This window comes from Grammomys surdaster, unplaced genomic scaffold (assembly GCF_004785775.1).
Source record: "Grammomys surdaster isolate TR1022 unplaced genomic scaffold, NIH_TR_1.0 234, whole genome shotgun sequence".
NCBI classification, from domain to species: Eukaryota; Metazoa; Chordata; class Mammalia; order Rodentia; family Muridae; genus Grammomys; species Grammomys surdaster.
The window spans coordinates 887,809-908,675 of NW_021604679.1; the positions used below are offsets into that span (position 1 = coordinate 887,809).

The 20,867-nt window shown below is 40.9% G+C and overlaps 1 protein-coding gene across 1 annotated transcript; it reads left to right on the forward strand.

Annotated features, from left to right (window-relative positions):
- The first annotated feature begins 15,157 nt into the window (after positions 1 to 15,157).
- On the forward strand, positions 15,158 to 20,124 carry CUNH1orf53 (chromosome unknown C1orf53 homolog). Its single transcript, XM_028773813.1, has 3 exons — positions 15,158 to 15,425; positions 18,446 to 18,547; positions 19,980 to 20,124. Exons 1-3 carry the CDS (start codon positions 15,189 to 15,191, stop codon positions 20,049 to 20,051), a joined length of 411 nt encoding a protein of 136 aa, XP_028629646.1. The 5' UTR covers positions 15,158 to 15,188; the 3' UTR covers positions 20,052 to 20,124.
- Positions 20,125 to 20,867: the final 743 nt, after the last annotated feature.

A 20,867-nucleotide genomic window follows, 5' to 3' on the forward strand; every position in this document is an offset into this window, starting at 1 on the left:
CCCTCTACCTCTCCCCCTCCCTCTCCCTCTCCTCCTCCCCTCTCCCTCTCCCCCTCCCCTCTCTTTCAATCTCCACACCTCCTTTGAAACTGGGTTACTCTGTGTAGCCCTGGCTGTCCTAGAACTCACTCTGTAGGCCAGGCTCACCAGGTACTCAGAGATCTGCCTGCCTCTGCCTCCCAAGTGCTGGGATTAAAGACGCACATTACCACAGTCTGGCTGACAGTACCACTTTGTGCACCTTCTTGTTGGGTAGCATTTGCTATCTTATCAGGTTATTCTCAGTATTTCACTGAGATTTAATCATCCAGGAAAGGACTCATGAAGGGTTGCCTTGTGGGAAGGGTTTTCTAAAGTACCCAACACATGATAGCTCTTGTTAAACAAAGGTGGAAAACCTTTGCAAGCTTTGAGATCTCATGGCACTCCATAGGGTATGAAGGGCTCACTCATATTCTCCAACCCCACATTTTAAGGCTCCAGATAGTCTAACTCAGACTGATTTAGGAGCAGAGATGCCTGATACACATTCTATTAGACTGACAAACTCTTGCTCTTATGTGTCTGTCAGCCTACTATAGGTCTACTCTAAAGCTACTCTGAAATCTTTCTGGCTCATGCTTGAAGCCTTTAGATGGCTGTTAATTGCCTTTCATTTCTCATTGTCCTCTGAAATTCAATAAGAGCAGAATCTACTGTCTGTAAGTCTTTCCCTCATGTCTCTAATACCGAGTCCCCAATCAAGAAAGGCATTGTCTTCCACTGAGATTTCTTCCTAGGTCATTGCTGATGAAATATTTAAATTACTCCATCACCTTGGCCCTCCTATGTCTCACCAACCCACAACTAGAATGTCATTCTCTTTATATATTGATAGTGAGTAGGCCAATCACAAATCTCCATTTTGAGTTGAGCACGGTGGCACACACATGTAATCCCAGCACTTGGGAGGCAGAAGCAGAAGGATTACATCAACTCCAAGGACAGCCTGTTACATATAATTAATGAGTTCCAGGTCAACCACAGTTAGATATTGAGAAGCTTTCTCAATGCAAAACAAAATCTCCACTTTACAACCTGTTTCCTGAATAGTACTCATGTTAAGTTGGATTCAAGATATTGGGGATGAGAATAACTCCATGATTCAGTATTGGTTTTAGTTAGAAGGATATTTGATGACTAAAAGAAATACTACAGAAATAACTACATTGCAAATTTCTCTTTGAATTTTTTTAAAAAAAAACACAATAAAATGAATAAAGTTACCTATAGTGTGCAACGGCAAAACTTAAAGAGCATTTGCTTTATTCACAATAGTAAGAAAGTGGAATCTGCATAGATGCCCATCAACAGAAGAGTGGCTTATGAAAATGTGATACATCTGTACAGTGGAATTTTATTCAGCTATAAATAAAGATTTCACTATGAAATGTTCAGAAATAATGGATGGAACTGGAAAAATTATATTGAGTCAATCATAAGAAGGGCAACTACAAAATGCTTTCACAGTCATATGGGCATGGCCTGGTCATGACATTCATGAACTAGTAACAGCTATGGTTGCCTGCATAGGGTTTGTAAGAGTTGGCCCATTGATGGAGGAAGAACTTATGGGATCTATCTGACTCAGGGGGACTGATGGCTGTCTTATAGTCAATGATGTAGGCACTAGTGAATTTCTCATAGTACAGTACATAGTTTTAAACCCATGCCCATGGAAAAACAAAACAAGGAGAGATGAAAGTGGAATGGAGGATGGAGAGATGGGAGGAGGAGGATCAGAGATGGTGAAGAGACAAGCGTGGGAAAAATGTGTTATACATGAGTATGACATTGTCAAAGAATAAATTAAGTAGTTAAAGAACACTGATAAAAAACTGATAAGATCATTTACATGTGCAAACAGAAGTGACTTTAGTTAAAACTTGGAATAAGCAGTACAGATGGCCCCTCATTTCCATGAGTTTCACAGATTCAACCACTGATCAAAATATTTGTTGTGACTGGAAAGATGGCTCAGTCAGGAAAATACTTGCAAGCATGAGAACCTAATTTCCACCCTCAAAAAGCAGGGGGTATGGGGAGCCAGGCTTGGTGGCATGTGCTCCTAAGTAAAGCACAGAGGAAGCAGAGACAGGCAGATCCCCAAATACCCTGGTTATCTGGCTTAGCCTAATCAGTGACTTCCAGGTCACTGAGAGACCCTGTCTCAAAAATTATAGGTGAGGAACATATAAGGTTGGCCACTGGTTTCATACACAAGTATGTGTAGCCACAGATATACACACTAAGGTGTTTCCAAGATGTATTTGTTATAAATATTTACAGAAATGTTTTCTTGCCTTCCCCAAACAATATGGTATAACAATGATTCATGTGGTATGTACATTTTACAATTTAGAGATGACAAAATACACAGAACGATGGGTGTAGGTAAATTCTGCACAGCTCTCTATATGATGAACTTGAACATCTGTGGATGCTTCCACGATAGATGAGTCTAAGAACAGCTCTCCATCAGATTGTCTACAAGTATTTCCATTATTGGAGGTTAGTTACTGTTTTGCTGTCTGTGGGGTTTTAGTGTTGTTTGTTTGTTTGTTTGTTTGTGGTTCATGAAGTTTGGATTCCTTGTGTACTGTTTGTTTTCAGCAAGACTGTCATTATATCAATTTTATTGGACAAAAAATGAAGCTTATACATTCTCTAGAAAGAATGTACTTATTTTCAGTTCTCTCAGGCAATCTAAGAGGGCTTCCACCAGTCTGTCACAAGGTCTTGTTATTCTAATTTGGATGCTCATGAAAATATATGATTTTTTTGTTTTTCTTTGTTTTTTTGGGGGGGATGTTGTTTGTTTCTTCATTTGTTTGTTTGATTGGTTTTGGTTTGATTTTTTTTTTCCTTAGAGGCAATAGTTTCTCTGGGTAGCCCTGAATTTCCTTAGAATTCACTGTGTAGACCAGGCTGGCCTTGAACTGAGAAATCCTCCTGCCTCTGCCTCTGCCTTTCAAATGCTGGGACTAAAGGTGTGTGCCACCACCACTTAGTAAATGTATGATTTTTAATACAAAGCTTATTTGTAAGCATAGCCTTTGTTGTCTATCTTCAGGACAGCACAAACATAGACAGACAAATTTCTATCCTGCCTATTGCTGAGAAAAAGCTGTAGCAAATTTAAGTGGCCCTGCTCCAATTAAGGGTGGAGCTCTCTGAATGGCTCAACTTCACAAAGCATGTTGGTCCAAACTATTCATCTGGCAAGGCCCATGCTCTTGTCCTGGGTCCATTCAGCTGTGGAAATCTACCATGACCATCAAAATGATCAAGTTTCTCCAGGATCACAGTAGTGCTAGAAACAAACACACACTGATATTTGGTTCCATTTTTAGGTGTAGGTACTCAGATTTCCCCTACATTTTTGCAGGTAAGTCTTTGTATGAAAAAAATTAGTGTCATTTATCTAATGACATAGTCTGTAAATGGTGTTTTAAAGGATATTTGCAGCACTACATTTGAGACAAAAATTCTTATATAGGAATAAAAATCTCTTCCTTACCCAGCTTTAGATAGATTTACCTCTCATGGTCATTGGCCACATGTTTTCATAAATCATCAACAGCCAGTAATGTGGCATTTCCAAAATTGACTTAAGACTTGGCAATCTATACCTCAGGGACATATGGAGGAGGGAAGGACAGTGAAATACAATTTGGGGAGCAGGGAGGGAATCACCATTTGGGAGATAGAATAGCCTGTCTGCAGCTAAGATAATTTAGAGGAGACTGGGGACCCTAGTCTGATTACAGCAGAGCGCTTGATCTCGAAAGTAATAGGCCAAAAGATTGGAAAGGTTCTGCAGGGGTCAAAGTGTGGGAGCATCTTGAATACCTAGATAACGAGTTCATATTTTACCCTATATGGAAAGCAGCAACACTGAGGATTTTTGAAACAGAAAATGATAATGAAAATGGTTTGTGAGTTAAGTCAAGAGTGGTATCTCTTACATATAATCTCAATACTTGGGAGACCAGAACAGAAGGATTGTCACGAATCCCAGGCAACACTGGGCTACATACTGATGACCTATTTAAAAAGAAAATACTGATGACCCATTTAAAAAGACAAGAAAAACTTTAAAAATAACATTTAAGGTTTATGAGTTCATTCATGTAGATATTACTACTTTGACAACAGTGTTAGAGAATAGAAGCAGTAAATTTTATTTGGGAAACATTTGTCACAATACAGACCTAAAAAGATAACAGACTGAACAATGTTGAGGAGCAACAAAAATTCAAAGGAGGGAGACATCTATTTTTAAAAGGAGGAAATGGAATTTGATAGTTAAAGTCGATGCATGACCAATTATTTTGTAAAGCATAAAGCAAAAGAGAGGGTCTGCCATTTTCTAAGTGATGTAGCTAGTATTAAATTGTCTGTATGTGAGGAAATAACTCATGCCCATAAAGCAACCTCATTTAAATATAGTGTGTCAAACTTTAACAGACATCACCAGGCCAGCCATGGCAGCATAGTAAGACCCTGTCTCTGAATTAATTAAGTTAATTAAAACTTAAACAGACATTAAAGTAGGAGGGCAATTGCAGGGGGGAAAAAGAGTTTCATTGGGCAAGATGGATGGATGAGAGATAATAACAGAGGACAAAATGCAAACTCATTGTATATATCTATGAAATCGGTCAAAGAATTAAACACAGAGAGAGAGAGAGAGAGAGAGAGAGAGAGAGAGGGAGAGAGAGAGAGAGAGAGAGAGAGAGAGAGAGAGAGAGAGAGAGAGAGAAGACATTCAAAGATGAGAAGACCTCCATACTCAAGAATTAGCAGAATGAAGCCAGATGTAGTGGTGCACACCTTTAACACTACTATGTAAGCAGAGGCAGGTGGACCTCTGTGAGGCCAAGAACAGTGGGGTCTACATAGTGAGTTCCAAGACAGCAAGGGTTATATTGGCAGAATTAACATTGTAACAATAGCTATATTATCAAAAGCAAGCTACAGATTTGATGAAATCCTCATCAAGACTTCAATTTCATTCTCTACAAGATAAATAAAGTAATCCTAAAATTCATATAGAAACACAAAAGGCCTCAGATCCCTAAAGTAACATAAGTAAAAGTCCTAATATTGGAGGAATCCTAATACCCGGTCTCAAACTACAGTCTAGAGCCATACCATCAAAAGCAGCACAGCATTTGCCAAACATTGACCTATCAATCAATTTATTGGAATATAGAAAAGCCCCAGACAGTTGCAGTGACAGAGGTACCAGAAACATACATTGGAAAACAGCCTCTTTAACAAACACTGATGAAAAACTGGATATATACTTAAGGAGAAGCTAAAACTAGATCCATATCTTTTATCTTGGACAAAATCAATTTAAAATGGATCAAAGTTCATAACGTAATATCTGAAACTTTGAAACTGCTAGAGAAAAAACACAGGTTAAACACTTCAATGTGCAGGTATAAGCAAGAGCTTAAAAAAAAAAAGATTCATAGGCTAGAGAGTTGGCTCAGTGGTTTAGAGCACTGGCTGTTCTTCCAGAAGACCTGAGTTCAATTCCCAGAACTTACATTGTGGCTCACAACTGTCTTTATAGCTCCAAGGGATTCAATGCCCCCTTCTGAACCTGAAGTCACCAGGTACACATGTGGCTCGCAGACCTATATACACACAGCCAATACCCAAACACATAAAATAAAATAAAAATGATATACTTTTAAAAAGGACTCCAACAGTATAAGTCATGAAATCACATGTGATAAAATACCTTCTGTGCAACCAGGGAGAAGAATGTCACAGTGAAGAGACAACTACAAAGTGGAGAAATATTTCCAATTACCAGACAAGGGAGGAATATATAAAATATAAAGAACTACAATAATTAACCCCCTCGAAAAATCATCCAATCAATAAAGGAGCTAATGAATTGATTAGACATTTCTCCAAAGAAGAAGAAATACAGACTGTGTAACTTACTAGTTATCAAGGAAATACATTTAAAAATTTGAGATTCCATCTCAACCCAGGAAAAATGTTTACTAAGAAAACAAATGGTGACAAGTACTAGCAAGGTTGTGAGGAAAGCAGAATCCTTGTGTAGGGTTGATCGGAGCATAAACTGGTGCAGTCAATGTAGAGTCAGTGTGTAGGTCCCTCAAACACCTAAACATTGTATCACATGACCCAGCTATTCCTCTCTGCCACATATAGCCAGAGGAGTCTAAGTCCCATGACAAAGATACTTCCTCACCCATGTTAATTGCTCTTCTATTCAAATAGCTAAGACACTGGAACCACCTTAGATGTTCAACAGATGAATGAATAAAGAGAATGTCATACATAGACAAGATGGAATCCTGATCAGCCACAAAGAAAAATGAAACTGGCATTGGCAGGAAAAAAAAATGGTCACAACTGGAGCACTAGGTTAAGGAAAATAAGCCAAGTTCACAAAGACAAATGTTACACGTTTTCTTTGATATGTGAACCTTAGGTTTAAATATCTCTCCCTCTCTCCCCTGCTTCTGTGTGTGAGTGTATGCGTGTGCATGTGCGTGTGCATGTACATGTGTGTGTTCGTGTGTGTGTGTGTCAATGTGTGTGATATTACCATAAAAAAGGGAAAAAGGACCATAAGTGAGGGGTGAGGGAGAAAGGAAGAGATTGTATGGGTGCAAAAGAGAAGAGAGGGTATTACCTGTGGGTAATTTTCTAGGACGTTCACATCCTACATAGCTGAAATTCCATGCAAGGTGACTAGTGCCTTCGTCACCTTTGCAATCTTCTCAGACTCTGACAACCACTGTTCCACTCTCTGCTTCTTGGGGTTGATTATCTGTCATTGTTTGTTTGATGGATGTTTACATATGAGGTCTCATTATGTTGCACAGGCTATTCTCAAACTCTTGATCTCTGTAGTACAGGATCTCCTTTTTTGAGTGTGCAGTATTTTTTTGGCCATTTGCCCTCACTGGACATTGTCTTGTCTAGGTATGATCCTAAACTGGCACTAACCTACACTGACCTTCTGAGGTCAACAAGTATGTTGTTGTATGTCCTGGGATTTAACAGAAAACCAGAGCCGAAGGATGAAAATGACTTCATTCCTTGTTGTCAGAAAGCTGAACCAATCCAAAGAGCTATACCCATCTCTAAACTTCCTATCCAGATGTGATCAACACTTAAATCCTGCTCTTCTCCTCTCTTCTCCTCTCCTCTCTCCCCCTCCCTTCTCCCCCTCTTCCTCCTCCTCCCCTTCTCCATCTGACGCCTATCCACCCTTCTCCTCCCCTTCTTTCTACTCTACCTCCTCTTCCTCTTTCTCCTCTGCCCTCCTTTTTCCCTCCTCCTTCCCCCTCTTTCTTTCCCCATTCCTCCTCCTCTCCCTTCTCCTCTTCCTCCTCTTCCTCCTCTTCCTCCTCTTCCTCCTCCTCCTCCTCCTCCTTCTTCTTCTTCTTCTTCTTCTTCTTCTTCTTCTTCTTCTTCTTCTTCTGTGATAGTGATTGAACCCAGGGTCTAGACACACTAAGCAAGTATTCTACTTCTTAGCTACATTCTCATCCTAAATGTCGTTTAGTAAATAAATTTGGTCTTTATATCTACTTATAATCAAAAGTTTACAACTAATAAATATATACTAAAGCTCTAATCTACAAATCTCCTTCCTGTCTGCAAGGTTGTCATTCACAATGTTATTAAAAGTATAAACCTTCCTTAAATTCATGATAAATATTCATAATACTCCTCATTGGTACTTCAAATTTTACTTTTGCTATAGACTTTTTCTCACCAAGTGGTTTTCTAAATAGCCTTATCACACGCTGAATATAGGTTTGTTAAATGACTATGTAATTTAATTTCATATAAATAAGCTAGTTTGTCAACATGATTTCTAGAATCCTAAGCTGTACGTAACTTTTGGTCACTTGTCTTTTATTAATAGGAAATTTTGTTTGATTATATACATATATCCAGATTTTATCATTTGTCAATAAAACTGATAATCATTCAACCAAGTTAAGCTTTATGCTTTTAAGGATTGGTGGTAAAGTAGGCAGCTAAACTCCTAAGCATCAAAGCACAGAAGTGGGTCTTCTAGTACAGTGATATCAACTTACAGTTTGGGCTACCCTGGTTGCCCAGCACCCTCCTGGTTGCTTACACAGTATTTCATTTAATGTTCTCAATAACTTAAAGTTGGGATATTTGTCACATATCACAGAGGAAGGTTCACATTCTTACAGGCTTTTAATGATCCCTTTCTCACAAATTGAAAAAGTAGGTATATATGTTACAAGCCAATTCCAGGTCTTCAAGACTTCAACATTACCTTTCCCACATATCATGCTACCACTTGAGAATTTATTTACTAATGGATTTATGGCTTAGTCACTGTCTTTCATTTATTCATGTTTCTTTTGAGACAGAGTCTCCTTTTGTAGCCTTGGCTGGCCTGTAATTCACTATGTAGAGCATGTTGGCCTCAAATTTAGAGATATTTGTAGGAGGAGCTAAGGTGGGAGGAGTTAGGAAAGGAAGAGCAAGAAGAGGAGTAAGGAGGAGAAGAAGAAAAGGAAGAGGAGGAGCTAGAAGACAGAGTGACAGAGAGGAGATGGAGGCGGATGTTTGAGTGTCTGTAGCAATCAAAGGCAGTTGGTATATCTAGGTTGGGTATTGGGTTACACTTCTGATTGTATGGGTATCTTGTTACTGATCATTACCAAATATATAAGCCTTTGATTAATCTTTTTGCTTTGTTTTGTTTTTTTTCGAGACAGGGTTTCTCTGTGTAGCCCTGGCTGTCCTGGAACTCACTCTGTAGACCAGGCTGGCCTTGAACTCAGAAATCCACCTGCCTCTGCCTCCTAAATCCTGGGATTAAAGGCGTGCACCACCACCACCCGGCTTTGATTAGTCTTTAAGCATTAGAGTCTCATTTTTTTCTACTGGGCCCTCATGGATGGCAGGATGGTCTTGGCAATGCCCATTCTTGCGGATACAGCGTGGAAGATTCGCAGAGTCATCTCCCATGCTGGCGTCTTGTGGGTGGCAGGGCTGGTGTTTCTGCCTGGCCGGTTCTAGCTGTGGCACGCTCGTGGCCTCTGGCCGAGAAACACGGCAGCTGAGCTAGGCAGAGCTGCTGCAGCTTAGATAGTTGGCCTGAACCAAAGGCCGAGTTTAAATAATCACAACAGATGTCTGCCTGCCTTTCTCTCAAGCTGATGGGATTAAAGTCATGTGCCAGCACACACAGCTTAACCAGTGTTCTTAAATACAGAATAAAATTATAGGCATAATGTACATATTCTTATTACCAATTATGGTATTTAGATAGGATAGAAGACATTACACTACTGCAATCAAATAGTTCACAGTTTCAGAACTCACTGTGTAGATACAGTATATATACTATAGCAGTTAATCAGTCATGAAGCTCTGGATTTATTATTGGTTCCATAAATTAAAGAAAATAATTTAGTTCATAGGAATGCTGTCCAAAGTGTACCATAATGAAAACTTATCATAGCTGGGGAAGATAAAGTGTTATAGTGCTTGCTTCAAATGCATGAGGTTCTGGGTCTGACCTCTAGTACTACGTTAAATCTAGTATGGATGTACATGCCTATAATCCTACCTTGGGAAGAGGAGACAGGGCTTTAAGATCATTTCTAACCACCCTGAGACTTCAAGGTCAGACTGGACTACAAGAGCGAGGTCTTGTCTCAAAAATGCATAAATAGAAGTTGGAGAAATGACTCAGTGGTTCAGAGCACTTACTACCCTGGCAGAAAATCCGAGTTCAGTTCCCAGCACTAAGATGGCCTCTCACAACTTTCTGTAACTCCAAGTCTTGGGAATCTGATGCTCTCCTTCTCCAAGCTCACACGAAGTACACATGCATATGTGCAGTAAAACACTCACACATGTGAAGTCAAAATAAATAAATCTTTTAAATAAATAAATGGATAAAACATGATCAGACAGGGCAACTAAGGTGGATGGCATCTTGAATAAACTATACAAATATGGCCATACTGTCTATGGCTATACCACCCTGAATATGCCTCATCTTGCCTGATCTGGGAAGCTAAGCAGGGTCAGGCCTAGTTAGTACTTACATGGGAAACAAATATGACCATATTACTGCAGAAGTAGACTTACATTCCACAGCCTCTGAAGGTGCATCAGCGTTACACCTGTGGAAACCCTAAAGGGGTTGCATGTGTTGTGCTGCTCAGTGAGGCGTATCGCTCCGACTCACCGCTGGGAAGATATTAACATGTATCATACTCAGTAGACTAGTCGTACATGTCAATGTCATGGATATCTGACCTGAAACTCAGTGTGCCTTTCATTCCAGTCATGGAACAGTGGACATGCATTCCCCCTCAGGCAGCAACAAGAGTGCAGAGAACAGCTCTCTGATTTGTATGCTGCGTTTGTGGACCTAGCCAAGATGCCTGTTTCAAATGTGCTCTTGTGTGGGAAAGCCTGTAAAACTGTGCTGTCCATACACTTTCAAAGCACAAATCAAATACATGTATAATAACAAAACAAAATGTATGATATATATTCTTCTAATTTAGCCACGCTCTTCTGGGAGATTCCACAGCTTGTACTGAATAGACACAATTGTAGGTTTCGTTTGTAATGCCTGCATAACAGAAGGGCTAGCAGTAATTAGTGCGGATACTTCATGTGACAGTGATTGTGTGCATGTAGTTTATAATTGGAATGATTGTTCAGGGTTAACAAGGCTTCACTTCACTGTCAACATGTACTTATTTCATTTGGAGTGCCGCCCATACACTGTGCTCACCATTAATTCAATGACGGTTTCAGGGAAACTTACTAAAGAGATTGCCAAATAAAATCATAGTTACATCTTAGTATACTTTGTCTCAGAACAATAGCCTATGGAAAACTGATGTGTTGGGAGAGCCCAAAGCTGATTCTTAACCATAGCATATTAGGAGACAATGCAATTGTATTACTTCTTGATGGTATAATTGACAACCGGGCTTTACTACTATGATGTATTCATCCGTTCACTGGGCCAGATTTTCTTCTCTTTCCCTCTCTCACTCTGTCTCAGCATTTCTTATGTACTCGTGCCATGACAGATTAAAAAAAAGAAGACTATCTTTATCTTTAAAGACTCAACAGTAAAGGAGAAGGAAAAGAAAAAATCTCATAAACAAAATAATACTAGAGGTGAGTGCAAATGTAGTTGTGCTCTAGATATTAGGGGAGTGTCTAGGTAGAGTGCACATGTCCTTTAGAAAAGGCTGGAAACCATGAGCAAAGTGAGCTGCCAGAGAAGCTACCAGAATAGGTACAGGCTGGAGCCTAAGGAAATACAGGTGTAGTAATGTCACACAAACAAAACTTCAAAATACCTGGAGATGACTCTGATGGTGTGTGTGTGTGTGTGTGTGTGTGTGTGTGTGTGTGTGTGTGTGTAGAGTTCAGCATCTCTCAGTCAACCAGGTGCCAAGTGAGTGTGCTGTCCAGTCAAGTCATCTGAGAGACTTGAAGCAGGCAATGAGGGTTGATGCCAACTGCTCTTCATTACAGTAGTTGAGAGAGAGGAGGAGATGGGGAGATGAAGTGGCTAGATTGCTTCATGTTATGTGGCTCACCTATACTTTTCCAGGATGACAAGAACCCACAGAAGGATGGGAGTCAGTACAGCTGTGCTCCAGGCATGGGACACTGGTGGAGCAGCATCCGCTGGGAAGTCAGCAGAGCTCACAAATAGAAAGAGTTAGAATTCCCGGAAGAATTTTCTAAAAACAAGTTCTGTGAAATAGCATGTGATATTCAATGTTTGATTAAATGGGAGGGAAAAAAATCCCCATAGGCAACCTTAGGGACATGTAATATTTGCTCTCAGTCATTGGGACTGATACTAAGAACGCATCTGAATGCAGCACGCCATGTCACAACACAACATCCGGGTATTTGAAAAACATCAAATACACAAATCGGCATCCAAAATAAATAAATGTAACAGGAAGTATTTGGTCAAGAAGTGCGTTGTTAGCTCTGTGGCTCCAGTGCTAACTGTCCACTCACAGCTCAATATATTCATAATGTAAAATATTGCTTGAGGAGGCAGCAATTTAGGGGCTCAGATCAGATCCATGATGAGGTATGTATGTGTGCGGTAACTAAAATAACCCAGTTATTCATTTAACATTTAGTATATCATTTCATTTAGGTTTTTCAAAAACAATTGTTTACAAGTATTATATATTTGCTCAAATATGTATTATCACCTATAGAAAACCTACAATTCCAGATGGCATTTCTGACAAGTATGTAGGAGAAAGACAATGACTTATTTATGCAATTCTAAATCTCCTATTCATTGCTGGTTTTCATAGTATGACATGCAGAAGAGCATGATGGGAAGATGGAAAAGGCATGTTACCGATTGCTTGTAATGTTTTGAGGATACAATGCCAAAAACTAAAAGGGTGTGTGTGATCGTGACATGTCAAGGAGGGACAATCAGGGCAAATGAGAGGAACAATTTTTAAAAAATGAAGATGAAAATTTAAACAATAAAATCTCTGGGTGGGCTGATGACTTTATTTTGCTTTTGGAAGCCACACCATAGTAAATATTTGTTGATTGTGCCCTTGACATTAATAAAGTACACTTTGAAACAGGGAGGGGTACGTTACATACAGGTATGTCCAGATTAATCCTGATTGAACTAAACATAACCTGCTCTCATAAGACTGATTCAAGAATGAATATTACCCTGGTTTTAAAAAATTAAATCTGATGGGTCATTTTCAGAGGTGCCTAAAGCCAGAAAATGCTAGACCCTTACTGAAGCCTGATAGTCTGACTACACCCTGACCCACCCAAACTCTAGTTTAGAATGCAGTACTAATAGCCAAGCCTTCCTACAAAGTCACACATCTAATAAGTCTGATAATTGAAAGGGTATAAAGTGTAGAGACGAGGCCCAGGCAGGTGATTTCTTGAGAAAAAGACAAAGGTAATAGAGAGAAGGAAAGATAGGACACAGATGGCCCCTAGCATTGTCCCCTCCAGATTCCTCAGCTATAGGGAACAGGAAGGAAGGGGCTTTGTTCTCCTTATGGTTTAAAACTGTCTTCAGCATTCAATCAGTACTCCCGCCTTTCTGGGCTCATGCCAGACTTGGCAAAGTTGTAAAATAAACTGTCCACTTTCTATAGTTTGAGGCTTTTGTGCTCTTTTTTTATGAAGCAAAGACTTCACAAAGATTACATATGTTAATCACATTTGCCTTCCCTTAGATCCTCCCAGCTTCTACCCATCTTCCTGTCTACCCAACTTAATGCTCCTCTCTTTGGAACAAAAACACAAGAACACCCTCTCCCCCCCTACATACACATGCACACAAAAAAAACAAAAACCAAACAAAAAAGACTGATGATTTATTGAGTTTTTCTCTCTCTCTCTCTCTCTCTCTCTCTCTCTCTCTCTCTCTTTTTAGAAAAATCCAAAACAAAAGAAAAAAGTCCACAAAAATACCATTGAGTCCATTTGTTTTGGCCTTTCAGAACAAGAGACACGGGAAAGAAGACTGGATACGATACTGACAATCAGTCAAAACCTGAAAATAGATATTTAAAATGCTTTGGAATTCTTAGTAGTGAGATATTTTCTCATTTCATTTCATTATATTTCAACTTTGATTATATTTTACAGAGGCATCTGTAAGAATGCAAACAGTGGTATCATGTGACTAATACCAAGATCATCCTCCACCTACGTGCCCAGAGGCATAGACTAACCAGGACACTTATTTTTCTTTCTCTTAGACTGAATCTTGTTATGGCTGGACCTCAGCATGTAGCTCACAATCCTCATGTCTCCACCTCCTGAGCCCATAAGTGTAATTTTGTGATGTCAGTTGGGATGAACAGGAACCTGACTTATGCTTAAATTCTCATGTTCAATGATATTAATTTCCTTGGTCCCATCCTTCCAGATTTCCTCAAAGCCCCTCAGAACACCAGGCAGTCTCCAAATTGCAAATATATTATTCCAATATGAAGGAGCATTTGAACACAGGATTCCAATTTATTAATTCACTGAGTTTTATAATATACCAATAGAGTTGTTTCAATGTGTGATTAAGGACATTGAATTGGGGGCTGGCTGGAGAGATGGCCCAGTGGTTAAGAGCATGGACTGCCCTTCTAGAGGTGCTGTGTTCAATTCCCAGCAACCACATGGTGGCTCACAACCATCTAAAATGGGATCCAGTACTGTCTTCTGGTGTGTCTGAAGAGAGCAAACAGTGTGCTCACATACATATAACAAATAGTTACATACATCTTAGAAAAAAAACAATCAAATTGTGGTTTCAGGGTTGCAGGGAAAACACAGACAGTGTAAAGAGGGGTTGGGATGGTCTGTGGCGGCTTAGACATCTTTGTCCTGCCCTGCTAACCCACTTCTGCTGTCGAGAATCCACTCCTGCCCAAAGAGCACTAAGAAAACTACTCAACGACACGGCGTTCTCTTGAAATTCAGTCTGTGGGGTCCAAGGCTGGGAGTGGTGTTAATTTAATGAACACACAGAATTGTTTCCTGGGTTCTTGCTAATTTCCCTAAATTAACTTTGTAGGCGTATGGGTGTCACTTTCTCAGACAGGATTTTAGGTTTGGTTTTGTGAAAACTTCGGTACACGAAAATAGCATCCTTTCTTAGTGTGAGACTTTTCCTTCATTTTCATTCTAGAGTGAGCCAACGAACCATGTCACCAAGCTTGTGATTCCAGCTTCATTCCTGTCACACATGACCAGCAAACATGCAGCCTTTTCCATATGGACTGAAGGTGCTTTCTTTTTTATTTTTTTCACACAAGCATTATGCTAAATACGATCTAGCTTGACAGGAAACTAAAACACTCTATTTGAGAAAAAAAATAGCAGAGACTTTAAGACTAGAGAAAGCACCTTCTTCCAGTCTTCACGTGCACGTTTTTCTCTGCAGGAGAGCGGGGTGAGGAAGCTGGAGACGAAGGGGCAGCATGCTCTTCATTGAACAGTGCTCCGCCTCCCCTCTTCGCCCCGCCCCCAACACCCGGCCCCGCCTCTTCTGGCCACGCCCCACCTCCCGACCCTGCCTCCACCGCGCCGGCGCCATGGCCGCCCAGGGGATCTGGAGGCCGGCGAGAGTAGTGCTTGGGAGGCCACCGCCTGGGGTCGAAGGCTTCCGACAGCAGCTCAGCCTAACCCTCCGTTCAGCTTCCGAGGGAGCCTGCGGCGGCTCCGCGCCCAGCTCGTTGGGAACGCCTGAAGGAGAACCGAGGCATCCAGCGAGCCGAGAGTTAACAGCGGCGGAGAAACACATCGCCGAGCTGCACCGGGCCGCCTGCGCGGTGAGGCCCGCTCCAGCCTGTCCCACGGCCTCTGCGCCTGCGCCTGCGCGCGTCCGACCTTCGGCCCCCCCCCCCCGAGGCAGCCCGGCCCGGAGGTCCTGGGTCTCCAGCCTGGGGCGGCGGGGCTGCCTAGTGCGTCTGTTCAGAGGGTCCTGCGACAAACCGGGTCGCACTTTTGCGTTCCGGACAGAGAGGTGTCTGCCCTGAGATTGAGAGCTCGGTTCGGTTTCTGATCTGTGTCCCAGCTACAGGCTTGTCCCAGGGTTTGTGTGTGTGCGCGCCCTCCAGTGTGTGAGTGTGTTGGGTGGGGAAAAGGGTGTTAAGGAACTGAGGGTAGAAAGAAGGACTGAGCAGTTAAAAGAAAAGTATGTGGTACGGGACATGTTGATTGTGCATGATAACTTGAGCAGCCTGCCGTCCAGTTACCTTAATAATGAAAACATAAGACAGACGCTTTACATTTTTGCTCTATGTCCTCTCATCCTTTGCCTCCAATCAAAGTGAGCAGAAGAAGTTACAGTCCGGCAAGTTTGCATTTTTCCCTAGGCATTCTTAAATAACCTTTTCTTCTGATTTGTGGATATGATAATTGCTTGTCACCACCAGTATCTAACCTTATCTCCCTTCAGGTTCCTGACACTTTAGAATACAATAGTTTGAAGATAGCATTATTTATATTTTAAGTTTTATAATGACATAAAAGTGATTTGTAATAAACCTATGTATTACGCTCTGTGTTTGTCTAGTACTTGATAAGACCACTGAGTATTATTTGATTTGGATTGAGCCACAGAGGCAGAGAAAAACCTTGAACATTTCCTAAGGTTGACACTCTCCCTTGGGAGTAGTATGCCCCGAAAATCCACGGTCTAACCCTTTCATGTGTTGAAAGTGAATAAAGATTTATCGAATGATTACTGACAGCTTTTGACTGTTCTTGCTTGTGCTCTCATTTTAAATATAACGCATGCAGTTTGTTTCCACAAGTCACCATACAAATATGGTTGGTAAACGCCAGAAGTCTCATCATTTTTCACGGCAAACAACAGTGGCATGTATGTAGACTGGTTCAATCAAGATAGAAAAAGGAAGGGAGGAGGTATTTGCACCTGGGAACCCACAACCTTTTCATCAGTGTGGATTTTGCAGGTTGTGTGACTGTCCAGGAGACCAGAAGCAAACCCAAAAGCATGTTGATGTTTTGCTTTTCTGCAAATAAGAGCTCCCAAATGGCAGTATTTTTCCATGCCTCAAGGAAGATAGCGCCCTTACCTTTCCCCGTTGCTGAACTGGATGTCTTGCTTTCCATGGACGTCTTGCTCTCCAGTTAAACTGTCAGCAAACTTGTCTCATCTTTGTTGTCATAATTGTCCGAGGCTCATGTAATGAGAAATTAACTGTGTGTAAGCAGCCGACAAACTCAGAGGTACACTATCCACATGAGCAACCTGTTAGGCTTCTAGGTTGCCAGATAATCGTCTCCAGAAAACACAGAAGCTAAGTGAAAACTATAAAGGGTTTGCAGTGTTTTGTTTATTTGCCTCTTTGTGGCAAGGGGGAAGAGAAAAGAAAAGAAAAGGACATGAGGTTCTGACAGTGGGTCATTCTAAAGTAGTGTTGGGTGGATCTGCTGTTGTCACAAGGCCTCAGGATTTGGGTGACCCCTGAGACCAGCACTGGGACTTGCTGAATTCTTACTGCCCTGATCTATCTGTGCAGGAATGCCTTAGAGTGAACCCAGACTTGAACTAACATAAGTTGACCAAAATGTCATTCCTATGGGCTTTTATATAACACTTAGACCATTAGGAGCTCAGTGTATCACTCCTGCACATACTTAATGAATGACTTCATTAAGTATAACTTGGACAGCTGAAGTTGTTCATGATCAATTGGAAAATGTATGCCAGAGCCGTCAGGAGTGGTACATGCCTTGCATCCGAGGCTGAAGCAGACAGGTTAGTTGTGAGCTTAAGGCCAGCCTGATCTACATAGTTCTGGACCAGGAAAGGCCATATAGTGAGACCATCTCAGAGAGAAAGAGAGGGTGTGTGTGTGTGTGTGTGTGTGTGTGTGTGTGTGTGTGCCTGTGCCAGAAGACCTACTGTTTTCATGCATGTTTTAATGAAAGTATGTGCAGGAGTGATACACTGAGTTCCTAATGGTCAAAGTGTTATATAAAAGCCCATAGGAAAGTTCCCCTATAAAATCTGGAGGCTAAGAAACATCATTAACATGATATATGTCCATAGGAGAAGTCACAATGCCTTTCCCTGCACACACAGTGCTTTGGAGGCTTTATTTTTTAAATCACAATTGCATATAAGTGGAAAATACATCCTGAAGTTTGAAGCAGTATCCTGGAAATTGCTGTTGATCAAGCTTGTTAAGGCAGTGAGCGTTGATGTGGCAAAACAATACCTTTTCAGTTAAGATGAGATCTAACAACACCAGTGATGGAGAGGACAGGACAACTGTGGACCTTGTAGTGCAGTAACACATCGGGAAGTTATAGAAAATACTCAAGAATGGCAAAGGCAATGCTTCTCTGTGAGGCCTGTTTGGCTTTGATTAGCACCTTTTCTGTGAGTTTAAATCATTAGCCACATATTGTAAGTACTGAAATTGTAACTGCAGCTTCTGAGTGCAGTTCATTTCCAGCCTCTTAAGCTCTTAAAGTCATCTAAATCACCTGTTATTAAGCTTGTTACCTAGAGGCAGAATGAAAAATATCAGAGCGGCAGCCACATAGTCGTCGCATACAGAGGAGTTCTTGTTTTTCTATCAACTTCTCATTTTACTCAAACTGTATGCTTTTCCCCTTTAATCACATACAGTTAGCTTGTATATAGCGTTGAAATGCACATGCTCTTTAATGACAAGCGCCACTACAATTACTGGAAAAGAAATTTAATACTGGTCTTTCTTTTAATTTTTACAATCGTTTTGGACTAAAAATATTGCTAGGGAGATATGATGAACATTAACGAAGATTGATGTATTGTTTTATTACTCTTCAGGCTGGCCAGCTAAGCTATGTGGACCCAGCTACCGGCTATGTGGTTCTCACAAGGCTGGCCCACTTGCAGAGAGGCGCCTGCTGTGGCTCTGCCTGCAGACACGTGAGTAACAATTCTCGAATTACCCTGGCAGTTTGCTGAGCTTCTGTAACTTCATAAATACCTATTATTTGAACAACAAGTCAAATAAAAAAGCTAAATAGACCTAGAGCGTGCTTTTCACAAGCTGGTTTAGCAAAGGACAATGAAGCTGTTAGTACCAACACAGGACCTTTAAAGTTAATGGAATTTTGTAACATTTCACTGCATCAGCTCCTCCAAATGCTAAGACCTGAAATTCAGGGGAGCTCTTTATTTCAAGAAAAGCTTTCCTGAAGTCTGAAAGAAGTTGTATTCACTAGGCATGCACAGAGGGCAAGAAGAGAAACCAACCCCCTCCTTCCCCCCCCAAAAAAAATGTTGCAAGCCAGATCCTAAAAATACTGCTAGCTTAAGAAGCAGAAATTTGCAGATCTTGTAATGATAAGACTTCTTTCTTCCCTTCCACTCCACTCCCTGCTTCACATGCTTTCCCTCAGCATACAGATCTCAGTGCTGGAGCTCAACTTTTCTGTAGTTCATATTCTTTCTGTCTCTATTTCTCTATCTTTCACTCTTTGCTCCACCCCCACTTTCTCTGCCTTCCTGTCCCTTTCTCTCTGTCTCTGTCTCTGTCTCTCTGTCTTTCCCTCTGTGTCTCTGCCTCTCTCTGTCTCTCTCTGCCTCTGTGTCTCTGTCTCTCTCTGCCTGCCTCTCTCTGTCTCCTGTCCCTCCCTTTTCCCCTCCACACTTCATTCTCTGCTTTCTTCTAGCCTGTGTTTAAATTGTGTTTAAAGTAAGTGTGAGACCAGATTAGTCCAAAGTTCGTGCCATAGGTCTGAGTGTGCTTATTTCAAGAGTCTCATGCCTATGCTTAATAATCAAAGCGAATGAACTATTTCTTCCTGTTTTCTGATCAAAGAAGAGATCAGAGTTTGTTTGTTTCCTGTTGGAAGGTATATCTCTGAGGCACATTGTTAGTAGGTTAAGGTTATAACCAGATAACATCTGTTTACAGAATATTTTATATGTTTTTCCTAAAAGAAGATGTTATTCCTTTTACTAATTAAAGACTAGACAGTAAATGCTCATATGAACTGTGGACAGTGTTCTAAAAGTCAGCCTTCACTTTTATGGATTCTCCTATCTGTGCCATGAACTGTTTCTAATCAAATGCATAAGAGCTTTGTGTAAATCTCACACCCATGGATTTTGTAAGAAAAGGGGTTTGGTAATAAAATTCTTGAGGCTGGAAAGATATACTTAGGAAATGGTTCCTGGATCCTAATTAGGGCTATTTACTCAAAGTTCCTAGTGTACTTCTTAGTCCCCAAGACATATAGATCAAGTGATTTAAAACATTGTTAACAGCACTTTTTTTCTCACCATGAGAAATGTACTTTCCCACAATGACTGTTAAATAATTCCATAATCATTTGCTGTCCTTCTTTTTCAGTGTCCATATGGCCAAGTCAATGTGAAAGATCCATCCAAGAAGAAGCAATTCAACTCCTATTTTTATGCTTGACGGTAGCTTCATCTCTTTTCTGTCAAATTAAGCGTGCGTGTGTTTTTGAAAATAAAGCCCTAATCTAGAATTATCTGTTATGAATATTTGAACACTTAGTTAATATTAAGTACATACATCCAAAAGAAGATCCACAAAATACACATTATTTTCTCTTCTTTTTGCTGCATGGCCACAGGCATACGTTGAAGGAGAAAACAATGGCTGTCCTATTGCATGGAAGGAGCTGTCAGGTCATAGAGCAGCTTTGAGTTTTTCTTATAGCTTTACTTCTTCCATATTTCCCCTCATCAGTGCAAGGAAGTTTGCTGGTAAATAGCAAGCACATTTTGTATTTGTATCTTCAACTTAAGGCAATGGATACAGTACCATGTATTGCAGCATACTGATACCCAGAAAATGGTACCCTGCAGCAGGAGCTGTTCCCACCATCTGTCCATCTGCTCTTTCAGTGTAAACTTCTTATCATTTTGATATGGGGGTGTGTGTCAGACATGCTTCTCTTAGACCTCCTCCTCTTCTTGTGACACCTCCCAGGCAAACCTGCCTTTGAACTTCTTTCTAGCTCTGTATAGGTGTTGTCCATTGTGGGGATTTCCCTGTGAGAGCCCAGCTTCCAGTGAGACAGGATCTCCCAGGAATTGTTTTCACACCTCAGGTTCTCCTGTAGGACAGTAGCCACTGTGAGGCCCTTTTTCTGCCAGTGAATGAAAGAGTTAGGCAGTAACTGACTTCTGCTGCCCAGAGGAAGCCCAGGAACCTCAAAGCCCCACCTCTGTCTCCCTGCCAACCATTGGCCATTGGCAACTTTATTCA